This window comes from Chanodichthys erythropterus, chromosome 9, assembly GCF_024489055.1.
Source record: "Chanodichthys erythropterus isolate Z2021 chromosome 9, ASM2448905v1, whole genome shotgun sequence".
NCBI classification, from domain to species: Eukaryota; Metazoa; Chordata; class Actinopteri; order Cypriniformes; family Xenocyprididae; genus Chanodichthys; species Chanodichthys erythropterus.
This window is the reverse complement of record NC_090229.1, coordinates 30068974-30092230: the sequence shown is the minus strand read 5'-3', so window position 1 is coordinate 30092230 and position 23257 is coordinate 30068974. Positions and strand designations below refer to the sequence as shown.

The 23257-nt window shown below is 36.7% G+C and overlaps 1 protein-coding gene across 1 annotated transcript in view; it reads left to right on the top strand.

The window, feature by feature from the left end:
* pcsk5b (proprotein convertase subtilisin/kexin type 5b) overlaps window positions 1-22995 on the top strand; it is a 77579-nt gene extending 54584 nt beyond the window's left edge. The window contains exons 24-37 of the mRNA XM_067395277.1: window positions 1648-1716; window positions 3091-3133; window positions 3220-3362; window positions 6090-6290; window positions 6533-6616; window positions 9680-9875; window positions 10446-10660; window positions 11369-11605; window positions 12602-12835; window positions 13112-13289; window positions 17843-18057; window positions 19897-19997; window positions 20381-20570; window positions 22356-22995. Of these exons, the coding sequence (XP_067251378.1) occupies window positions 1648-1716; window positions 3091-3133; window positions 3220-3362; window positions 6090-6290; window positions 6533-6616; window positions 9680-9875; window positions 10446-10660; window positions 11369-11605; window positions 12602-12835; window positions 13112-13289; window positions 17843-18057; window positions 19897-19997; window positions 20381-20570; window positions 22356-22759 (2510 nt within the window). The 3' untranslated portion in view covers window positions 22760-22995. The remainder of the gene's footprint in view (window positions 1-1647; window positions 1717-3090; window positions 3134-3219; window positions 3363-6089; window positions 6291-6532; window positions 6617-9679; window positions 9876-10445; window positions 10661-11368; window positions 11606-12601; window positions 12836-13111; window positions 13290-17842; window positions 18058-19896; window positions 19998-20380; window positions 20571-22355) is intronic.
* The last annotated feature ends 262 nt before the right edge of the window (window positions 22996-23257 follow it).

Below are 23257 nucleotides of genomic sequence, written 5' to 3'. Positions count from 1 at the left end.
ATTTCTTTACACCAGAAAGGTGAAGCCTACAAGAAGATCAGCAATGATCTTCTGACTTATCAGTCAGACAACTGTAGCAAAAGTGGTACAAAAATTTAAAAAACTGCAACTGCAACCATCTCACAGAGACGTCCAGGTCATCCATGGAAGTTAACACCTCGACAGGAGCGTCTTCTGATGAGGCATGCAATTTCACTGCAGTTATCTAAAGAAGTAGAAAGCCAAACTGGAGTGACTATTTCCCATGACACAATACAGTGTACACTGCAGAGGAATGGCATGCATGGGTGCTGTCCACAAAAGAAGCTTTTCCTAAACGGCAGGCACAAAAAAAGCCACCTAGAATTTGCCAGGGCCCATGCTGACAAAGATGAAGACTACTGGGACTCTATACTCTGGAGTGATGAGACCAAGATAAATGTTTTTGGAACTGATGGCTTTAAAACTGTATGGTGTTGCAAAGGTGAGGAATACAAAGAAAAATGCATGGTGCCTACAGTGAAACATGGTGGTGGCAGTGTCCTTATGTGGGGCTGCATGAGTGCTGCTGGTGCGGGAGATGCATTTCATTGATGGCATCATGAATTCACAGATGTACTGTTCTATAATGAAAGAGAAGATGCTACCATCACTCCGTGCCCTTAGTCGTTGTGCGCTTTTCCAACATGACAATGATCCTAAACACACATCTAAGGCCACTGTTGGATGATAAAAATCATGAAGGCCATACAAAGTGCTAGATGTAGTAGTTTTTGTTGTGGGGTGTACTCATTTTTGCATCACCCTAATTTGAGTAAAAGAAAGATTTGTCCTTTAAGTTATATTATTAAACTTACTTTCATGTTATAGGTTAAACAGATGTTATATAAAACAAAAAATTGTTTTTGTGTTCATTGAGATATTTAAAATGTTATTTTTCAAAAGGGGATGCACTCATTTACGCTGAGCACTGTATATTGTAATAGAGTAAAATATACAGTAATGAGAATCTGTTGAGCATTGAACATAATAATTACAGAAGGGGGGGGGGGGTGTACTTAATTATCATGAAAATAAGGTCACAAAAAAATCTTAATGGTTCTAAAAATAGTTTTTTGTTCTGTTTTTTTTTTTCTTTTGATTTTGCTGTAAATGTTCTTGTTTAATTCACCCCACTAGACAGAAGTTTTTATCTCTCATTTTGTGTGCTGTGCTAGATCACTTTAGCAAACATATATCTGTAAATCTAACTCGCTGGATGTTGTTTGGCTTCTCACGACACCCACTGCTGTTTATCTAATCTTCTTCACAAATTTTTATCACAGTCAAAGATGTGCCGAGTATGAGGGAAGTGCTTGTCTGCAGAAGGCAGACTGAAATAGCTCCAGAAATGAGAGAGTGGGGGAACAGAAATTCTTATCATTAGTGGCAGACATGTATAAACGGGTTCTGCGCTATGGCCTCCAGGGCTACCACACACTACACTGCGCGCACACACACACCGTCTCGGTCTGCTTTTTACTGTCTTTTTAAACTTGCACACACTTTCACTCTCTTTATACACATTAATACAGACACATGATCTGGTTTTTATGTCCATCTGTATCATGCATTTTCTGTTTCCATGTTCTCAACACTACTTCTGGTGTAATGTTTGTTCTTGTGTAGGTGAAGTAGCCGATCTAGATCATGAAGACTGTGTAACCTGTAAGGAGGGCTGTCAGCATTGTCTTGTTGGTCAGTATATCATTATTCGGATGGATGTGTGCACAAACTTTGCTCTTAAAAAATGAATTGCACCACATCTTTAGCAAAAAAAGGACCTTCTCAGTCAGCATTAAGCCTTTGAAAACATACTGTTTCATATTATTGAGAGATATAGAGTGACAACTGATATTTATATGCATTTTATGCAAGCAATACTGCTATACAGATCTCAGTGGTTTACATTACAAGCTATCAGAATTTTCATCTTACATTTTGGCCTTATAAATATCAGCAGCTGCACTAAATTGCATATTTTTGCTCCATTTCAGCCTCTGAATATAATGTTTTTCCCCCTCCTCAGCTACATATTCTCACTAAACCATACTGTATGAGCCATAAAAGCCTTATGTGTCAAATATGATACTCAACAAAAACTCAAATGCAAACTTTTTTTTAATTATTTAATATAATATATGTTTTCTAAATTAGAAAATAGGGTGTCTCAGACTTTTGGACCTCTTCTGCTGTAGATGCTCCAGTCACTTTTTACTAGATGCGTGTGTAGTGCACAAATGATAGGGGTTGTGTCTGTCTCACAGCTTCCTGTATCTCTTTTCATCTGTTGTATCTCTCAAACTTATGAGTTTGTCTGGTCTGTGTCTCATTGTGCCTCCTGCATAGGCTACACTTAAAGTCAGCATTTTGGGGGGAGGGATCGTAGCTCAGAAATGCCCAAAAATGCTGTCTAGGTAGTCTGTTCACCAGGTTGTGAGACATAGCAAGGCAGTGTGTCAGAAGATCAAAGTGGTAAAGATATAGATAAGTGGTTAACATCAGCCCGCAGCTTTTCGACTCATTTAAATTTTTATAAAATAAGGAAGTAGAGATACTTAACATCTATCTTTCAAAAAAAAAAAAAAAAGTAGAATACCACCTGAACAGAAACCTCACACTTGAGAGTAGCTATGTTTAGTAAAATGTCTTTCATCGTTGAGCCACGATCTGTCTCCCTCTGCTGGTCAATGTAGTATTGCAAGAATAATAGTGTTTTCGAACTGAGAAGCTCTAAAAAGAGATGTCTCAAGCTAGAAACGGTAATTAATCGCTCATACCATCACTTCATTTCTTTTTCTGCAGCAGCTCGGTTACATAGACAATACTAAACATTTGAATATTAACCAGGGGGTAACACATTGATACAAAGTCAAACCAAGAAAACTTAAGTAGGCTATTGTTTTCTATAAATTAATAAGACGTTGAATATGTCACGGTATTACGTGAAATGTGTTCAAATTGCATTTCCAGTCAAAGCTCCTAAATCACCTAGTCATTTCAGTAATTGCTGTCTATGAAATAATTACTGTTTTTGTGAAGAGTGCATTAACAATATGACTTTTCCCTCAGTGAATCCAGAGCATTGCATGTCTTGTTTACCGGGCTATTACGAGTAAGTTCGTCTCTTACTTTTTGACTTCATGAGTATTTAATCAGTGTATTAATATTTTAAGGGCAAGAGACCGTGTATTTCTGCAGGTTGAGATCGAGCTGTCACAAAACCTGCCCTGAGAGGACATTTGAGGACAAGTTGTCCATGAAGTGTGCTCGATGTGATGATGACTGTCTGACCTGTGATGCCTCTGAATGTTACCTGTGTGAGGAAGGCTTCTTCCTGTCAGGTTAGATGTTTTTCACATGCCAGCCTGTTTTGGTGTTCAGGTTTCATGTCTTTACTGTATGTGTGCGACGAGCGTTTGAAAGAGCATCTGGGCCATTTTGATGTAGGCTACTTACCATAAGTTTATGTTTAGTTTTTGGCTGCCAAAGTGAATGAACTAGCAGGTATCATTTATAAATGTTTAACTGCATTAAATGTCATGGTATGTTAGTTTTTATTTTTATTTCAGTTAATGAAATAGTTTTCATTTAGTCAGTTTTAGCTGTCATTGAGTTTAAGTTTTCATTGTTAATAGCAGCAGTTTGCATCTATGCTTTAGATCAATGGTGAAACCACTTAAGCCTCTGGTGCTGCTCGCACGGCGGTCCAAAATGAAACAAATCTTCTATATTTTAGTTTGATGATGTTTTTTTTTTTTTAATCTTTTGTATTTTGGGGGATTTTATGGTACAAAGTTATATTTCTGTAATAGTTATGAATGATCCATTTATTTCCTGTTAAAGGTGCCCTAGAACCAGTTTTCACAAGATGTAATATAAGTCTAAGGTGTCCCCTGAATGTGTCTGTGAAATTTTAAGCTCAAAATACCACATATATTTTTTTAATTAATTATTTTAACTGCCTATTTTTGGGGCTTCATTAACTATGCAGCGATTCAGGCTGCGGTCCCTTTAAATCGTGCGCTGCCTGTCCCCCCAGCTCACGACTATAATACAATGCATTTACAAAGTTCACACAGCTAATATAACCCTCAAATAGATCTTTACAAAATGTTCGTCATGCATGCTGCATGCATGCTTCGGATCATGTGAGTATAGTATTTATTTGGATGTTTACCATAGGCGTAATTTGCGGGTGGGACGGGTGGGACATGTCCCCACCACTTTTTGAAATGGTCGATATTGTCCCCACCACTTTTTGAAACATATCGCGGCATCTCGTGGATATCTAATACAAAAGAAACACTTCTAGTTGATTATCAATTTGTGTTATTAATAGGCGATCTGGCGCTGGGATGTGTTGTTTTTGAAATCATGTTGAGTGCTCGTTGTCGCTGTTATCAGAGGCGCAACAGTGTTCTCTTGGCGCTCATGCACACTGCGCAGTGTTCACACGGACGAGCGCTTCAATCTAATGTGTAACTTTTGCAGAGACTCTCTATTCGTTACGTTGAATCACAAAACAAAATACACATAAACGTGTCCCTGCTCTTGATATACAATCACTGACGAACATCTTTGGTTTTAATGAGAAAAAAAATAAATAAAAAATCATACATGGTTGGATTCGAACCCAGAATCTCTTGCATGCTAAGCGAAAATAATGTCTCCAGTCCATCAGGACAATCTATTTTCAGCAGCGGATCCACGTATTTATTAACTAATGTACATACTCTCGAGACATATTGTATTATAGCAGATGTAAGGAAGAAACTATCATATTAGTTTTAATATCATATCATTATTATTGTAATAATACAATTACAATACCCCCCCCCCACACACACACAAACACACACACACACACATACACATTTCTGTCCCACCCACTTTTTAAAACAAAGTTACGCCACTGATGTTTACATTTGATTCTGAATGAGTTTGAGGTTGTGCTCCATGGCTAAAGCTAACATTACACACTGTTGAAGAGATTTATAAAGAATGAAGATGTGTTTATGCATTATACAGACTGCAAGTGTTTAAAAATGAAAATAGCGACAGCTCTCCGTAATACAGTAAGTAACAATGGTAACTTTAACCACATTTAACAGTACATTAAATTTACAAATATCACTAAAAATATCATGTAGTCGTGGATCATGTCAGTTATTATTGCTCCATCTGCCATTTGTCGCTTTTTTCTATGCATTTTTCTTGCTTGCTTACCTAATCTGATGATTCAGCTGTGCACAGATCCAGACGTTAATACTGGCTGCCCTTGTGTAATGCCTTGAACATGGGCTGGCATATGCAAATATTGGGTTCATACATATTAAAGATCCCGACTGTTACGTAACAGTCAGTGTTATGTTGAGATTCGCCTGTTCTTCAGGGTCTTTTAAACAAATGAGATTTACACAAGAAGGAGGAAACAGTGGTGTTTGAGACTCACTGTATGTCATTTCCATGTACTGAACTTTTGTTATTCAACTATGCCAAGGTAAATTCATTTATTTTATTCTAGGGCACCTTTAATCACTTTTTTTTTGTGTGCATAGACCTGAAAACAAAATTTCCCACTTAAACTGTCTTAAATATATAAATATTTTTTTTTTTTTTCTTGACAACATCTTCTTGCAAAGCATGTATGGCCCATAAGGGATAAAGCACACAATATCTTGTTCTGTCATAAATCGTGAATGCTTTGGAGCACAGACTTTTACTCTAAAAGCCATACATCTTAAAAAGTTGTGTTCTAAATTTGAGGTTGATATCTCAAAAAAATTAGCTTTCAGTAAGATTTTGTTGGGTGCAGTACCAAACATTTCCACTACATAAAATTTGCTTCCCATTCGGGTCCAATGTGGTCATATTTTCACATGTCCATGATTTGTGTGTATGTGTGTTCACATAGCAAGTGCCAAAACTTTTACCAAGTTTCATACCTTTCCAATGAAGTACAAAATTCTAAAAAAAAAAAAAAAAAAAAAAGACCAAACAGCACCAGAGGGATAAGCCTTCACCTGCCCAAATACTTGTCTATTTACTGAAATTCTGTGTACCTGCAGATGGCATGTGCGTAAAATCATGTAAGGAGGGTTTCTATGGTGATGAGAAACAGGAGTGCGAGCCGTGTCACCACATGTGTCGGACATGTGGTGGTCCGGAATTTGACGACTGTGATTCCTGTGAAGATGACATGTTTCTGGAGAAGGGACGATGCATCAGCAAGAGCAACATCAAGTGTCCTGACGGAAAATTCCTAAACGGTATTAAAATAATATATTCTGAAAAATAATTTAAAGTATTCATTATTTTAATAAAAGTAAACATACACGTGTATTATATTATATAATATTATATTATATTATATTATATTATATTATATTATATTATATTATATTATATTATATTATATTAATTTTAAAGTTATTACAAATCTTTTAAAATAAAGATGAGTCTTTATTATGTATTTTAATTTATTTTATAAACAATATATTTTTGTGTGCAGGTCAGGGTGAGTGTGAGCAGTGTCATTCCTCCTGTAGGACGTGTTCAGGGGATGACAAAGAGCAGTGTGAGTCCTGTGAAAAAGGTGAGAGAAACAAGAATGACCACAAGTTGATAAAAATGGTGCCATTTGGATAAGAAAAAAAAAAAAAAATGTAAAGCCAAGGCATTCGGGGTTAATAAATCTAAAAAGCCTTTATTTACTTGAATGATTTAAAATCAATTACAAATACTGCACACTGATTCAGTGTGACTAACAAGCATTAATCAGGGTGTTGGGATGTAAATGCACTGAGAGCTCTTTTATAATATGACTTGTGACATGATCACCTGATTTCTAAACATCAAAATATAAATAGAACACAATACAGTATTACCAAAATAGACAACATATTCAAGTAACAATCAAGTCAATTACGAAAAAAGTAAAAAAAATTCAGGGTTTAATTCTGTCATCGTTTATTCACCCTCATGTCATTCCAAACCTATAAGACTTTCGTTCATCTTCGAAACTCCCTATTATGCTTTTTTTGAATATTACCTTTCATGCAATGTTTAATGTACACTGCCCTCCAAAAGTTTGGAAACAACCCTGGCAAAGTGTGGTTTTGGATGATATCAGCATAAATCCTTATCATTTTTTGGTGCAAATACATTGAAGTAACTTGACATTATCATTGAAGACCAGCAATAATAATTTTCATTTTGATTACATAATAATGGCAATATATACATGTCAAAGTCAGACATGACTGGTTACTGGTTTAAACTTGGCCCAGGTTTGTAAAAGATATTTGGGTCAACACACCTTAATAGCTTCAACAATTGATTGCCAATTAAGTTTAGAATACAATGAATCAATTAGAACCCAGTTTAGGTCAGATAGCTGCTAATGTTTATGTAATAAAATATGTTTTCGTAGTTTGTGTTGTCCCTTATCAGTGCAAAATTATCACAAATTAAAAAGGATTCATGCCAATATTGTCCAAAACCCCACTTTTCTAGGGCGTTTCCAAACTTTTGGAGGGCAATGTAGCTGTCTGTGAATGTAAATGATCTGCAAAGTTGTGAAGCCGAAAGTGCACAATTAATAAAGCATGTTTGCTTGACGCGTGCGGGAACCAATGAGGTTCGTTCTCGTGTAACGCAGCACGTTGGAGCTTCTGCAAGAACCAATGAGGTTTGTTCTCGTGCATCAAGCTTCATTTACAGTGAGGAAAATAAGTATTTGAACACCCTGCTATTTTGCAAGTTCTCCCACTTAGAAATCATGGAGGGGTCTGAAATTGTCATCGTAGGTGCATGTCCACTGTGAGAGACATAATCTAAAAAAAAAAAATCCAGAAATCACAATGTATGATTTTTTAACTATTTATTTGTATGATACAGCTGCAAATAAGTATTTGAACACCTGTCTATCAGCTAGAATTCTGACCCTCAAAGACCTGTTAGTCTGCCTTTAAAATGTCCACCTCCACTCCATTTATTATCCTAAATTAGATGCACCTGTTTGAGGTCGTTAGCTGCATAAAGACACCTGTCCACCCCATACAATCAGTAAGAATCCAACTACTAACATGGCCAAGACCAAAGAGCTGTCCAAAGACACTACAGACAAAATTGTACACCTCCACAAGGCTGGAAAGGGCTACGGGGAAATTGCCAAGCAGCTTGGTGAAAAAAGGTCCACTGTTGGAGCAATCATTAGAAAATGGAAGAAGCTAAACATGACTGTCAATCTCCCTCGGACTGGGGCTCCACGTAAGATCTCACCTCGTGGGGTCTCAATGATCCTAAGAAAGGTGAGAAATCAGCCCAGAACTACACGGGAGGAGCTGGTCAATGACCTGAAAAGAGCTGGGACCACCGTTTCCAAGGTTACTGTTGGTAATACACTAAGACGTCATGGTTTGAAATCATGCATGGAAGGTTCCCCTGCTTAAACCAGCACATGTCCAGGCCCGTCTTAAGTTTGCCAATGACCATTTGGATGATCCAGAGGAGTCATGGGAGAAAGTCATGTGGTCAGATGAGACCAAAATAGAACTTTTTGGTCATAATTCCACTAAAAGTGTTTGGAGGAAGAAGAATGATGAGTACCATCCCAAGAACACCATCCCTACTGTGAAGCATGGGGGTGGTAGCATCATGCTTTGGGGGTGTTTTTCTGCACATGGGACAGGGCGACTGCACTGTATTAAGGAGAGGATGACCGGGGCCATGTATTGCGAGATTTTGGGGAACAACCTCCTTCCCTCAGTTAGAGCATTGAAGATGGGTCGAGGCTGGGTCTTCCAACATGACAATGACCCGAAGCACACAGCCAGGATAACCAAGGAGTGGCTCTGTAAGAAGCATATCAAGGTTCTGGCATGGTCTAGCCAGTCTCCAGACCTAAACCCAATAGAGAATCTTTGGAGGGAGCTCAAACTCCGTGTTTCTCAGCGACAAGCCAGAAATCTGACTGATCTAGAGAAGATCTGTGTGGAGGAGTGGGCCAAAATCCCTCCTGCAGTGTGTGCAAACCTGGTGAAAAACTACAGGAAACGTTTGACCTCTGTAATTGCAAACAAAGGCTACTGTACCAAATATTAACATTGATTTTCTCAGGTGTTCAAATACTTATTTGCAGCTGTATCATACAAATAAATAGTTAAAAAATCATACATTGTGATTTCTGGATTTTTTTTTTTAGATTATGTCTCTCACAGTGGACATGCACCTACGATGACAATTTCAGACCCCTCCATGATTTCTAAGTGGGAGAACTTGCAAAATAGCAGGGTGTTCAAATACTTATTTTCCTCACTGTATGTTCGCTGATCAATCTTTATATGTGAGTAAAAGCCTAAATCATATAAAAAGCAATCCAGTCTCTTCGGAATATTTAGTCTAAACCGCTCAATTCATATGGATTAGTTTTACAATCTCTTTATGAACTTAAAGTAATAAAGTGGTAGTTACGTAGACTGTCATTGGAGGCGCAGAAATCCCTCAGATTTCATTAAAAATATATCATCATTTGTGTTTTGACGATGAACGACATGAGTGTGAGTAAATAATGACAATTTTTTCATTTTTGAGTGAACATTATGGATATGTTAGTAATCTATATGTCATCTACATGGGTGTTTGTCTGTCTCTATAGGCATGTTTCTTACCAACAGCCAGATGTGCGTGTCCGTTTGTCCACTTGAGACTCATGGGAACCAGACAAGTGGACGCTGTGAAGATTGTTCAGCAGGCTGTTTGACATGTCTGGATGCCCATCAATGTTTGAAATGCAAAAATGCCTTTGGTCCACTCTATCTGCAGGATGGCAAATGTGTCCCTGAATGTAAAAGGTGAAAAAAGTTCTTTCAAAACTCAAAAATGCTTCACATTCACACACATGGTCACATGCACACCCAGTTCTCACTTTTCCATCATGAATAGTATGCAAGTACATTGCAAATCATGGTAATCCTAAAATAGTAATTTTATTTTTTTAGGTCTTTTTAGTTGTCAAGAAAAGTATTTTATTTTATATTTTATTCAGTTGTAGATAAAATGCTGATTTATTTATTTTTTAATTTAAAATTTACCTTGTTAATTGTAAAGAATTTTTTTTCTTATTAATTGAATTACATTTATTTTTACTTAATCTTTTCCTTTCCCTTCTCATGTTTTGTGAGGATGAGTTTTAAATACATTTAGCTAACAGTATGACAGATGGTTCTGCGAATCAAAACTCAATTTTATTGTCTAGTACTATAATACCTCTGCAGTCTTCATATTCAAAAGTATGTACAGTACCATACAGTATGTTCCCATGACCAGCGAGGTGTATGTTGAAGTATATGAACTGTCTGGAACACAGCCACACATTATCATACTTTTTAAATCACTGGTCGTATAATGTGGCATTCTTGCAGAGGTTACCCAGAGGCCGATAGGTGTCACAGCTGTGCCATGGGATGTGCTTCGTGTGAGGAGGAAGCCAATAATTGTCTGAGCTGTGAGAAAGACTACCTGCGTCTCAAAAACACCTGTGTGCAACACTGCTCTCCCAGGCACTTTGTAAAGAGTGGAGTATGTGAGCTCTGTCCAAACGGTTGTGCCGAGTGTGACCAAACGGGCAAATGCAGTGGTGAGGTTCTCAACATTATTCATCACAGATTTACTTTTATTTATTTTATAATAATTACCACCAAACTAGCGTTTACAGTTGTCCAGCTTCAATGTCACATGATCCTTCAGGAATCATTCGAATATGCTGATTTTCTGCTCATGAAACAAACATTACTATTATTAATGTTAAAAAATAGCTGTACTGCTTAATATTTTTGTATAAACCGTTTTAACAGTGTAAACTGTTTTTCCAGAATTATTTGTTAAAGGGTTAGTTCAGCCAAAAATGTAATTCCTGTCATTAATTACTCACCCTCATGTCGTTCCAAACCCGTAAGACCTTCGTTCATCTTCGGAACACAAATTAAGATCTTTTTGATGAAATCCGAGAAGTATCTGAACCACACATAGACCGCAACATTATTGCCCAGAAAGGTAAAGACATTGTTAAAATAGTACACGTGGCTACAGTGTAACCTTAATGTTATGAAGCGACGACAATACTTTTTGTGCTTCAAAAATAGAAAATAAGTTATTTTAAATTGTAATAATATTTCACATTATTACTGTTGTATTTTATTATTGATCAAATAAATGCCTCTTGTGTGAGCATAAGAAACTATATATTCTATTCTAGTTACTTTTTCTTCTCTTTTTAGTTGATAAGCACTGAGGTTTGGCACTACCTCTCTCAAACTTAGTTATTTATCTTTCTCTTGCTTTTCAGAATGTGAACAGTACTTCTTCCTGCATAAGGATCAATGTATCGTTGACTGTCCCAAGGGGTACTTTACAAATGTAGAGCAGAAGCAGTGTATGTCTTGTCACGGTAATTGTGCCACATGTGACGGACCTGATGAAGACGACTGCACCACCTGTGGGCCTTTTGGACTTATACATTACAATGGAAAGTGCGTGTTCCTCTGCCCATCAGAAACATACCATGATGGAGCAGAGTGTCGAGGTATAATATTTATTTATGGGTTTACTGCCTGAAATTGACAAGATAGTGTTGGACAGGAAGGAGCAACTGCACCATGCTGTGGAACCAGTTTTGAAATGATCTTATACCTAGTCTAAAGAAAATGTCATTGTTGTTACCATATTTTAACTCTAACCAACTTGTGATCAGTTGATCTTGACTAGATGAAATTGGTGTGCTGGCTGTGTGTGTGTGTGTGTGTGTGCGCGTGTGCGTGCGCTTGCGTGTCTTTTTGTGACTTATCAGGACATAAATTTGTCTAATGACATGGGTATGACATGGGTATTACAAGGAGAGGGTGACTTATGAGGACTTATAAATGAGTGAATGGGTGAGTGAGTCCATTGGTGAGTGAGTCTGTGCATGGGTGAGTGTGTGAGGGAGTGGGTTGGTGAGTGAGTGAGTGAGTGAGTGAGTGAGTGAGTGAGTGAGTGAGTGAGTGAGTGAGTGAGTGAGTGAGTGAGTGAGTGAGTGAGTGAGTGAGTGAGTGAGTGAGTGAGTGAGTGAGTGTTTGGGTGAATGAGTGAGTGAGTGAGTGAGTGAGTGAGTGGGTGAATGAGTGAGTGAGTGGGTGAATGAGTGAGTGAGTGTTTGGGTGAATGAGTGAGTGAGTGAGTGTTTGGGTGAATGAGTCGGTGGCTGGGTGAATGAATCGGTGGCTGCGTGAGTGAGTGGGTGAGTCTATGGGTAAATGTGTGGGTGGGTGGGTGGGTGGGTGAGTGTGCGCATGTGTGGGTGAGTTTGTGCACGTGTGAGTGTTTGGATGAATGAGTGAGTGAGTCTGTGCGTGTGTGAGAGAGGGTGGGTTAGTGCATAGGTGAGCATGTGGATGAGAGAGTGGGTGGGTGAGTAACTCCATTGGTCAGTGGGCGAGTACATGAAATGTCACCATGTATTGATAACATTCAACCTGTTGTGCTATCATGATAGTCATACCATAAGTGTTTCCTAACACCAAATATGTGTTTTTTTTTTTAGACTGTGACAAGTCCTGCCTGACGTGCTCAGGTCCTCACCCATCCTCTTGCCTCACCTGCAGAGCTAACATGAGGATAGATGTTAACGGCCACTGTCAGTTCTTCAGTGACTGCTCTCCGAGCACATTCATGGGTGAGGATGGCCAGTGCCAGCCGTGTCACAAGAGCTGTCTCCGCTGTTCGGGCGCAGGCAAAGAGCAGTGCCTCAGCTGCAACTCCAAACACTTCCTGCTCAGTAAGAACTGACTTACCCACCAGATTTCATTTTCCAATGTGGTAACAAAGACTATGAAATTAAACATCTCTAAAATGATTACAACATTAATAATAAAATCTAAATAATAGAAAATTAATAACAAAAACTAAACTGAAATGTGAAATGAGTCACTTACAAGTTCAAAATACAAGATGTCTGAAGAGCTGCATTTAATAATACTTATGGAAATACAATATTATATATTATACATGCCCAATGTAATATGTTTTACACATTATTTTGGTAATTTATCAGATCAAACATGTGTGTCCACGTGTCCGGGTGGTTACTATGCAGATGAGGACAAGCAAGAGTGTATTCAGTGCCACATGAGCTGTGCATCATGCCATGGACATCACAGTAATGACTGTGTAACCTGTAATTCAGGCCTGTTTCTGCTTGGACACAGCTGCTTCCCCTCCTGTCCTCCAAGGTATGATATATTCATTCATTCAGAAAGAAAGAATCAACATAGGTTATTTAAAGTGCCCCTATTATGCTATTTTAAATGTTCCCAATTTTGTTACAACTGATTAACATGCAAAAAGGTCAAAAAACGCTTTAATTTTCTCATTATATATATTGCACATCACCTAATTTCTTTGAGTCTGAAAACGGTTAATTCGAAGATTTAGTCTCTCTAAACCCCTCCTTTCTGAGAGCCTGCTCTGCTCTGATTGGTCAAATGGTCCATCAATTCCAGCATGGATCGTCATCATTTGAAATGCATGCAAAGTGGATTTGCAGTGCTGAAAACAGCATCTTCTCAACATTTCAACAACACAAACCAAACTTTTCCAGGACTCAGCTACAACTACTGTGTTTGAAGGCGGGTCAAAGTAGACATTGTTCATGGGCAGCCAATGATGAACATACTGTAGGCAATTGTGCAAATTTGTTACGTTGTTACGTAGGTATGTAAAAGGAAGTGAGACTGGAATTGCTGACAACTCATTTCAGCAGTTCAGAATTTATTCTTTATTTCAGGAGACACCCTTTGATTTTTTTTTAAACTTTGCAGACCTTTTATATTCACAAACAGCTATATTATACACTGCATGAAAGGTAATATTTGAAAATGCATAATAGGGGCAAAATTTAATTTCTGTCATTAATGTCTCACCCTCATGTCGTTCCAAACCCTTAAGCCCTTTGTTCATCTTCGGAACACAAATTAAGATATTTTTGATGAAATCCGAGAGGTTTTTTATCCCCCATAGAAAGCAACATACAGGTGCTGGTCATATAATTAGAATATAAAAAAGTTGATTTATTTCACTAATTCTGTTCAAAAAGTGAAACTTGTATATTATATTCATTCATTACACACAGACTGATATATTTCAAATGTTTATTTCTTTTAATTTTGATGATTATAACTGACAACTAAGGAAAATCCCAAATTCAGTATCTCAGAAAAATAGAATATTGTGAAATGGTTCAATATTGAAGATACCTGGTGCCACACTCTAATAAGCTAATTAACTCAAAACACCTGTAAAGGCCTTTAAATGGTCTCTCAGTCTAGTTCTGTAGGCTACACAATCATGGGGAAGATGGCTGACTTGACAGTAGTCCAAAAGACGACCATTGACACCTTGCACAAGGAGCGCAAGACACAAAAGGTCATTGCAAAAGAGGCTGGCTGTTCACAAAGCTTTGTGTCCAAGCACATTAATAGAGAGGCGAAGGGAAGGAAAAGATGTGGTAGAAAAAAGTGTACAAGCAATAGGGATAACCGCACCCTGGAGAGGATTGTGAAACAAAACCCATTCAAAAATGTGGGGTAGATTCACAAAGAGTGGACTGCAGCTGGAGTCAGTGCTTCAAGAACCACTACGCACAGACGTATGCAAGACATGGGTTTCAGCTGTCACATTCCTTGTGTCAAGCCACTCTTGAACAACAGACAGCGTCAGAAGCGTCTAAAGACAAAGAGGACTGGACTGCTGCTGAGTGGTCCAAAGTTATGTTCTCTGATGAAAGTAAATTTAGCATTTCCTTTGGAAATCAGGGTCCCAGAGTCTGGAAGAAGAGAGGAGAGGCACACAATCCACATTGCTTGAGGTCCAGTGTAAAGTTTCCACAGTCAGTGATGGTTTGGGGTGCCATGTCATCTGCTGGTGTTGGTCCACTGTGTTTTCTGAGGTCCAAGGTCAACGCAGCCGTACACCAGGAAGTTTTAGAGCACTTCATGCTTCCTGCTGCTGACCAACTTTATGGACATGCAGATTTCATTTTCCAACAGGACTTGGCACCTGCACACAGTGCCAAAGCTATCAGTACCTGGTTTAAGGACCATGGTATCCCTGTTCTTAATTGGCCAGCAAACTCGCCTGAACTTAACCCCATAGAAAATCTATGGGGTATTGTGAAGAGGAAGATGCGATATGCCAGACCCAACAATGAAGAAGAGCTGAAGGCCACTATCAGAGCAACCTGGGCTCTCATAACACATGAGCAGTGCCACAGACTGATCGACTCCATGACACACCGCATTGCTGCAGTAATTCAGGCAAAAGGAGTCCCAACTAAGTATTGAGTGCTGTACATGATGCTCATACTTTTCATGTTCATACTTTTCAGTTGGCCAAGATTTCTAAAAGTCCTTTCTTTGTATTGGTCTTAAGTAATATTCTAATTTTCTGAGATACTGAATTTGAGATTTTCCTTAGTTGTCAGTTATAATAAGCAAAATTAAAAGAAATAAACATTTGAAATATATCAGTCTGTGTGTAATGAATGAATAAAATATCAGTTTCACTTTTTTGAATGGAATAAGTGAAATAAAGCAACTTTTTGATGATATTCTAATTATATGACCAGCACCTTTAATTACCACATTCAAGGTCCAGAAATGTAGTAAAGATATTGTTAAAATAGTCAACGTAATTACATATTTATTTATTTATTTTTTTTACTGAGACCGAATAACATTTACTATGAAGATATACCTTAAGAAATGGTACAAGAAACGCACTAATACATAATACACAAAACAAAATGTAATTTAAAGCAACACCATGGAACTTTTGCCTCTAGCAGTTGATAAACAGAACTGCATGCGTCTTGCAGAAGAACAAGCTGGAGCTGCTTCTCTCTGTTTATGTCTAAGATGAATCATGCAGGTACTGTGCTACTCTGCAGTGGTGTCGACCTGACCTGTCTGAAATAACGAGAATGTAAACACTTATTATAGGTGTACCATAGTAATTAAGGATAAGACAAAAACACTGTTTGGAAAATGGATTCATGATGTACTTGCTCATTATATAAATTTTGAACACAAAATATCATTCTTTCTATTAAAATTTTGTCAGTTAAAACATTTAGACAACAAAAACAGGTCATGTAAGTTGCACACTTTCCTAGTTGTTTAAAATATTGCACGTGCAAAAGCAACAATTGTGGTGGTCCAGGATCTGCTGTCATTACAATCCTGCACTATGCTATTGTGCACTTGAGTAACGCAGTCTCTGCTGTGGGAGGACTGTGTCTCTAATTAGTATGCTGTATGTCACTTTGGATGAAAAGCTCTAGCTAAATGACAAGTTACTGACATTCCTTCTAATTCCTTCCTTCCTAAATGAGCCATTTAAGGAGTTGAAGTACTTTAAGAGGTCATTGGGTTAGTCTAGGAAATGTAATTGGACAGTTAGACCTGAAATTTGGCCAAAATCTTTATCTTCATTTCTGCTTTGTTTTAAATATACATTTTTATCATTCAAATGTTTATAGTAATGAATTCTTTCTTTAGCAAGAATAAATTAAATTGATAAAAAAAAGTAGCTTTCTATTCACCAAATAATCCTAAAAATATATATCAGTTTCAATGTTAAGCAGCACTGTTTTCAACATTGATAATAAGAAATGTTTTTGAGTACTAAATTAGCATATTAGAATGATTTCTGAAAGATCACGTGACGCAGAAGATTGGAGTAATGATGCTGAAAATTCATCTTTATATATAAGAACTTAAAGACCCCAAACTTTTGCATCGTAAAAACAAAATGACAATAGTATTAGCATTAAATGGTTCATCCACAGTAAATATTCACAGCAGTGCCATCTTTGACTTTTAACTGGAACCAAATCGAAGCTGTGAGGGATAGACATCTCTTCAGTGGGTTGTATGTTATTTAATGTGTTTTTGAATTGTTCCACTGACGTAACACAGCAAAAATATCTTTCCAAGAAATTTCAATAGACAAAAAAACTCCAGACAACATGAGCTGTGGACAATTTTAAGTGGTCTGGGAGTTTGAAACTGCTTTTTACAGTGGATGCCATTGAAAATGTGGTAAGTCTGTCCCTCACATGAAGAAAGAAACTCAAGTGGGTTTGGAACAACAGGAGGAAATAAATGACAGCAGCATTTTCAATTTTCAACTACTTAAACTATAGAATAGATCCTCTGAGGGCTTATGTGTTACAAGACTGTCACACTTACGGTGCTGTTATCACTCACCAGAGCATGTAATCCTGTGCTAACTGAAGCAAATATTTTACCATTTCAGTTTATTGGAACTAAATGGCAACATACTGCATCCATTTTGTGTAGCAAGATGTCCCATAACTGCCATAGAGGTTTTTCTACTAATAACTGATTCTGCTTGAGCAGGTTGAGATGGTATAATCTGGGTCATTTTTCTCCTTTTTGTCCTCCAACGACATTTTTACTGCAGTCAGTAGCTAACCGTTTTCATGGTTACAATTACCTATTTAATGTGCATTGATGGGAAAAGAGAGAAACTGCAGAGCGATGTGTGAAACATGAAAGTAGCTAAAGTAGATATGTTACTATGGGAAAAGGTGAAATTTATAGTTTAGTATTCATTATACAGAAACTTTTGACATAATCAGGTGTTTCAGAGTGCTTCTAATAATAATGCTTACTGACTTACTAAAAATGTACATTTTTGTGATTATTCATCCCTAAAATGACAAAGCATTATTCTATAAACCATTTATGCATTTCCTCTGCAGTTTCTTTGTAAATGCCTCCAGCAGAGCATGTCAAGCGTGTGACCACACATGTGACGAATGCCAAGGAAGCAGCAGTTTCTGTTTCAGCTGTAGAGAAGGATACTATTTGTTGAAAAAGTCCGGACAGTGTCTGCATACATGCCCATCGAATTACTTCCTTCACTCCTTGGACAGAGAGTGCAAAAGATGCCACCCCTCCTGTAAAACATGCAAGGGTAAGACTCATTACATGCCTACAACTGTTATAGTTAGTGCACAAAATTTGCCCTATTTGCCCCACTTAGACAAGGCAATCCTCTACTGATGCATGATGTAAGTTTATACAGTATATACAGTATATGCTTTATCCGCGTTCAATCTGATTATACTGGTATTAGCACTGTTTGTATGGGGTCATTTTCACTGTGCACAATAAAGTTACACAATAAGGCAGCTAAATTCTAAACTTTTGAATTTTATTTATTACGTTTTTTATATAATTAATTAAAATGAAAATTAAAGAATTTAAATAAACTATTCTTTAGGAAACTGATATAGGAACTATTGTTTAATACGTTTCATCAACGTTTCCCTGGTATCATTAATCACACTGAGTTAAACAGGTATTACTATATACCATGTCAAACCTGTCTGTGTATGTTTGTATGTATAGATATATAGTGTAAAATCTGACAATTTAGTAGTCATTAGCTAATGACAGAAATTTTTGTTCTTGTTCTGCAAGTGATTTACTCACGTTGTAGAGGATTGATGGGTTCAATACAAGTTAAGCTCAGTCAACAGCACTTGTGACACTGTTGATTACCACAAAATTAACATTAGAATTACATTCTCTGAGGTCCACTTATAATGTTAAAAGTCGACATGAAATCAAAATAGACCCTATTTACTTTGTTAGTGCATATTATTAGTCTTGTGGTGAACAATTAATCGGTGCAAGTTAATACACAGAAAAAATTATTTGTCGCGGTAATCTTTAATCAAATTCTGAAAAGTTACATCCGGTCTGGAATGGCGTTCCTTATCTGATGGCGTCGGTTTGACAGCTTGGGTTGAATATCCTTAAACCACTCCCCTCCAACCGTTAGTCTGCTGTGAGGGAGAGATGGAGAGGAGGAGTGCTAAAATAAAACCCTGCCCTCTATTCAATATTCAGTTTCAGAAAATAGAAATCAGTTTTTGACCCTCTCTGTTTTGATAGGCTTGTGTAGGCATGCCACATTCTTAGAAGTACAGATGCACTCGTATGATTGGCTAACAGTTTTGCATATTAAAATAATTTTCAACATCCCCGCCATCACACATGTGGAATTTTTTTGAAGACTTCTGATGTTGAAAAAATGGCAACTGGCGATATTCAGCCATTGACAATGGATAGTTATTGACAAAGGATAACTTAGTGTTATTATTGAAAAAATTGTCCCGATTCAGTTCCATTGTAAGTCATTTACCATAACCTTGGTTTTTGCTTATCAAGGGACGAGTTGAAAATTTTTTTTGTGTTAACCAACATTATGCCACAAACGCTGTTGATTTAGCTCAACTTACATTAAACTTATTCCTTTAAATCACACTTATACATATCTGGAGTGAGTTTTAGTTGATGCATGAAGTTCATCACATCATATGAACATTAATGTTTGACAACAAAAAAGGGTCTAAATACTAATACAATGACATTCATTAACTTGAGTGCTTTTTGAAATGAAACAAGGTCATCTTTTTTCATCTTACACTGACTGTGTTGAAAGTCATCTTTTATCCTGCTTTTTAAATCTATCTTAAGGCCAATTCACACCACACCGACATGCGCCGACCAATGCGTACAATCACCAGATTACAGTACGTCACTTCTCAGACATTCCACGACCTGACCACGACCAGCATGTTCAATCGGTGAAAACAAGCTCCAACAGACACCGTCAGGAGTAACACTGTTGCTGTCTGTTGGTGCTGTATGAATTGGCCGTTAGAAAGTACAGTACAGTCAGAGTGAAGATAAGATTTTGTATACCTCAACACAATTTAACTAGTCTGTCATGTGTGATCCGCAGGCTCTGGGCCAATCTTCTGTACATCATGTTATGATGGTTATAAAATGTATGGAGGAATCTGCTCATCTACGTGTCTAAGCGGAGAATATCCCATTCCTGTGGTAAATGTTTTTTTGTTTTTTTTTACAAATACATTTTTAACAAATCAGTCATGTACTAATCTTACTATTTTAGCAGTTCTGGAGGAACGTTGTTTCATTTCACTGTGTACTGCGTCAGCTATATATGGTTGAAATGACAATAAAAGCTTCTTGACTTGACTATACTATATACACCTTCAATGTGGCATCAACACTTTCTAAATTTGATTTTCTCTTTTTAGCCCCCATTGTTTGTTTATCTTTTATTCACTTCCAGACATTTCTTAGTCATTTAAACGTACACTAAATGGTTTATAGTTAAGTGTGTGGGCTTACAAACAGATTTGGCCAGATCCCTTATTCTAGACCAATATTCTTTCTAACATTCTTTGTGTTTTGCACAGAATGAAGAATGTAGGACATGTGACCCATCCTGCGCTGAATGTAAAGGCCCAGGACCATACAACTGCACCAGGTGCCCTGTTCTACAGCGCCTCTCAGAGGATGGGAGGTGTCTTCCTTGCTGTGGAGACGACACATTTGTGGATTCCTCAAGAATCCACTCAGAATGCTGCCAGTGCCATGAGATGAATGGTACATGCTATAAATTATTTATATTTATATATTTCACTATTTATATATTTCAGTTTTTAGTATTTTAGTATTATTTATATACTATTGTAGTATTTATTATCTTAAATCAATTTTTATTTTTTAATTGTAGTTTGTTTTATTAGTTTTAGTAATATATTTTTTTTAAATATTTGTTTAGCTTGAATTTTTGAATTGAATGTTAGATTTAATACTTAGTTTTGACACTTCAACTTCAAAACATTCTAATTGAAGTTGTTAATTTAAAGGGTTAGTTAACCCAAAAATGAAAATAATGTCATTTTACTCACCCTCATGTCATTCTACATCTGTAAGACCTTCCTTCATCTTCTGAACACAAATTAAGATATTTTTGATTAAATCTGATTGATCAGTGAGGCCTGCATTCACAGCAATGCGACTGAAAATCGCAAGATCCATAAAGGTTTCAAAACACTGCTTCGGAGCTTTACAAATCTTTTGTTTCGAATCAGTGATTCGGATCTCCTATCAAACGGCTAAACTGCTGAAATCACATGACTTTGGCACTCCGAACCAGTGATTCGATTTGTAAAGCTCCGAAGCAGTGTTTTGAAATCGGCCATCATGAGATTGATTGTTGAAATGTCGTTATTTTGTTTATTTTGGTGCACAAAAAGTATTTTTGTCGCTTTATAATATTAATATTGAATCACTATACTCACATGAACTGATTTAAATATGTTTTTAGTATATTAATGGATCTTGAGAGAGGAAATGGCATTGCTGTCTATGCAGGTCTCACTGAGCCATCGAATTTCATCAAAAATATCTTAATTTGTGTTCCGAAGATGAAAGAAGGTCTTACAGGTGTAGAACGATTTTAATTTTTGGGTGAACTAACCCTTTAATATATATTAAATTAACTTTTTAATAGTTTTAGTTAACAATAATAACACTGATATTTAAACTGCCTTACTAATAAGATAATGATTATATTTATATTGATATTTACTGAATAACTGATGAAACTGACAACAAAAATACAAGCTGACACTTCTTTCTGTAAACCCCGACACAATCAATCAACTCATGGCAAATTAAAATGTATTTTATTTAGTAATGACAACCTGCCATCAGTGTTGGGTAAGTTACTCTAAAAAAGTTATTAATTATTAGCAACTAATTACATATTCAACAGTGTAATTAGATGACTGTAGTAATTACTCTCTCTAAAAAGTAGTGCATTACTAATTACTTTCTAAATCCCATATCAACCTTGACCAGTTGAACAATACAAGGATAGAAATTAAACTGATTCTTTCAAATAAATAATATAAAATTGCATACATTTTTCTTGAACTGACTAAAGTATTAAAGGGAGAAGTTTACATTAAAAACATAAATTTTTACATTAGATGTTAAGTTTTAATGCTAAATCCACTATTGTTTTATATAGAATTGTTCTAGTCTATACAGTATTTAATGCAGATACATAAGACGTAACTGTAATTAATTTACAGAAACATTACGAGTAATCCTTTACTTTAAATTAAATTTCAGTAATTTTTTGCATTATTAATGCATTGCATCCAAAACTGCATGCCATCAATACTTAAACTTGTATTGAGGTATCAATATCAATCTGTAAGATTTGCATAATATTCTCTAGCTACTGTACTGTTAGATAGCAGTAATATTCTTTGTACATTAAACACCTTGAGCTTTCAATATGGAGCTATTGTATTTCAGGGAACCTTTGAATACTCCTGCAGTCCTAAATGTGACCTTTAACTTCTCTTTTCTCAGATGAATGCATTGTCGCGCTGAACTACAACCTTTTCACCAATGATGCAGCGAATTTGGGTCATCCTGGCCTTGTTGCTTTCACTTTCATAATTGTGTTGGTATGCTTGTGGCTTGTCATTTTTCTCTTCCTGCATTTTCGGAAGAGGATGACCATAAAGCCCATTGTCAAATTAAATGGCTATTCCAAAATCGCAGACAGCCCTTTCACCTCTGCAACCCTCAATGACAGCTTACAGGCGGAGTATAGCGATAAAGATGAAAGCCAGGAGGAGGACGAGGATATCGTTTACATGGGGAGGGACGGGATAGTGTATCGGAAGTTTAAATACAGCCTGTTGGAGGGGGCAGAGGAAGAAGTGGACGTGGAGCTGGAATATGATGATGAGATGCATATTATCACATAAAACATAAAAAGTGTGATTACTTTCTTTGATATGTGGATAACAATACCTTATTTATTACCATTTTGCCATCCAGAAGCTTCACCAATCAACCATTAAAGAAATAGTTTACCCAAATATCACAATTTTGTCATCATTTATGTTGTTCTAAACCCATGTGACCATTTCTTCTGTTCTGTGGAACTCAAAAGAAGATATTTGGCAGAATGTCCAAGCTCTGAACTATAAAAAATAAAAATGGAAAATGTACTGGTAATTTTCTGCCAGGACTTTATCCGGAATTTTACGTTAATCCTTAAAACACAACCTAATGCAAACCTTAATTCAAATACAGGTCAAACCTTAATTCAAACTAATCTTTGATCACCAAAATGACATATTTAAATGTTTTTTTTTTCCTGTGAAAAAAATTCTTCATGCCTTAAAATAGCTTGAATGTAACTCTACACTCTTGCTTCATTTAGTATACGGGGATCTATAAATATGCTAATTAGCCCCGCC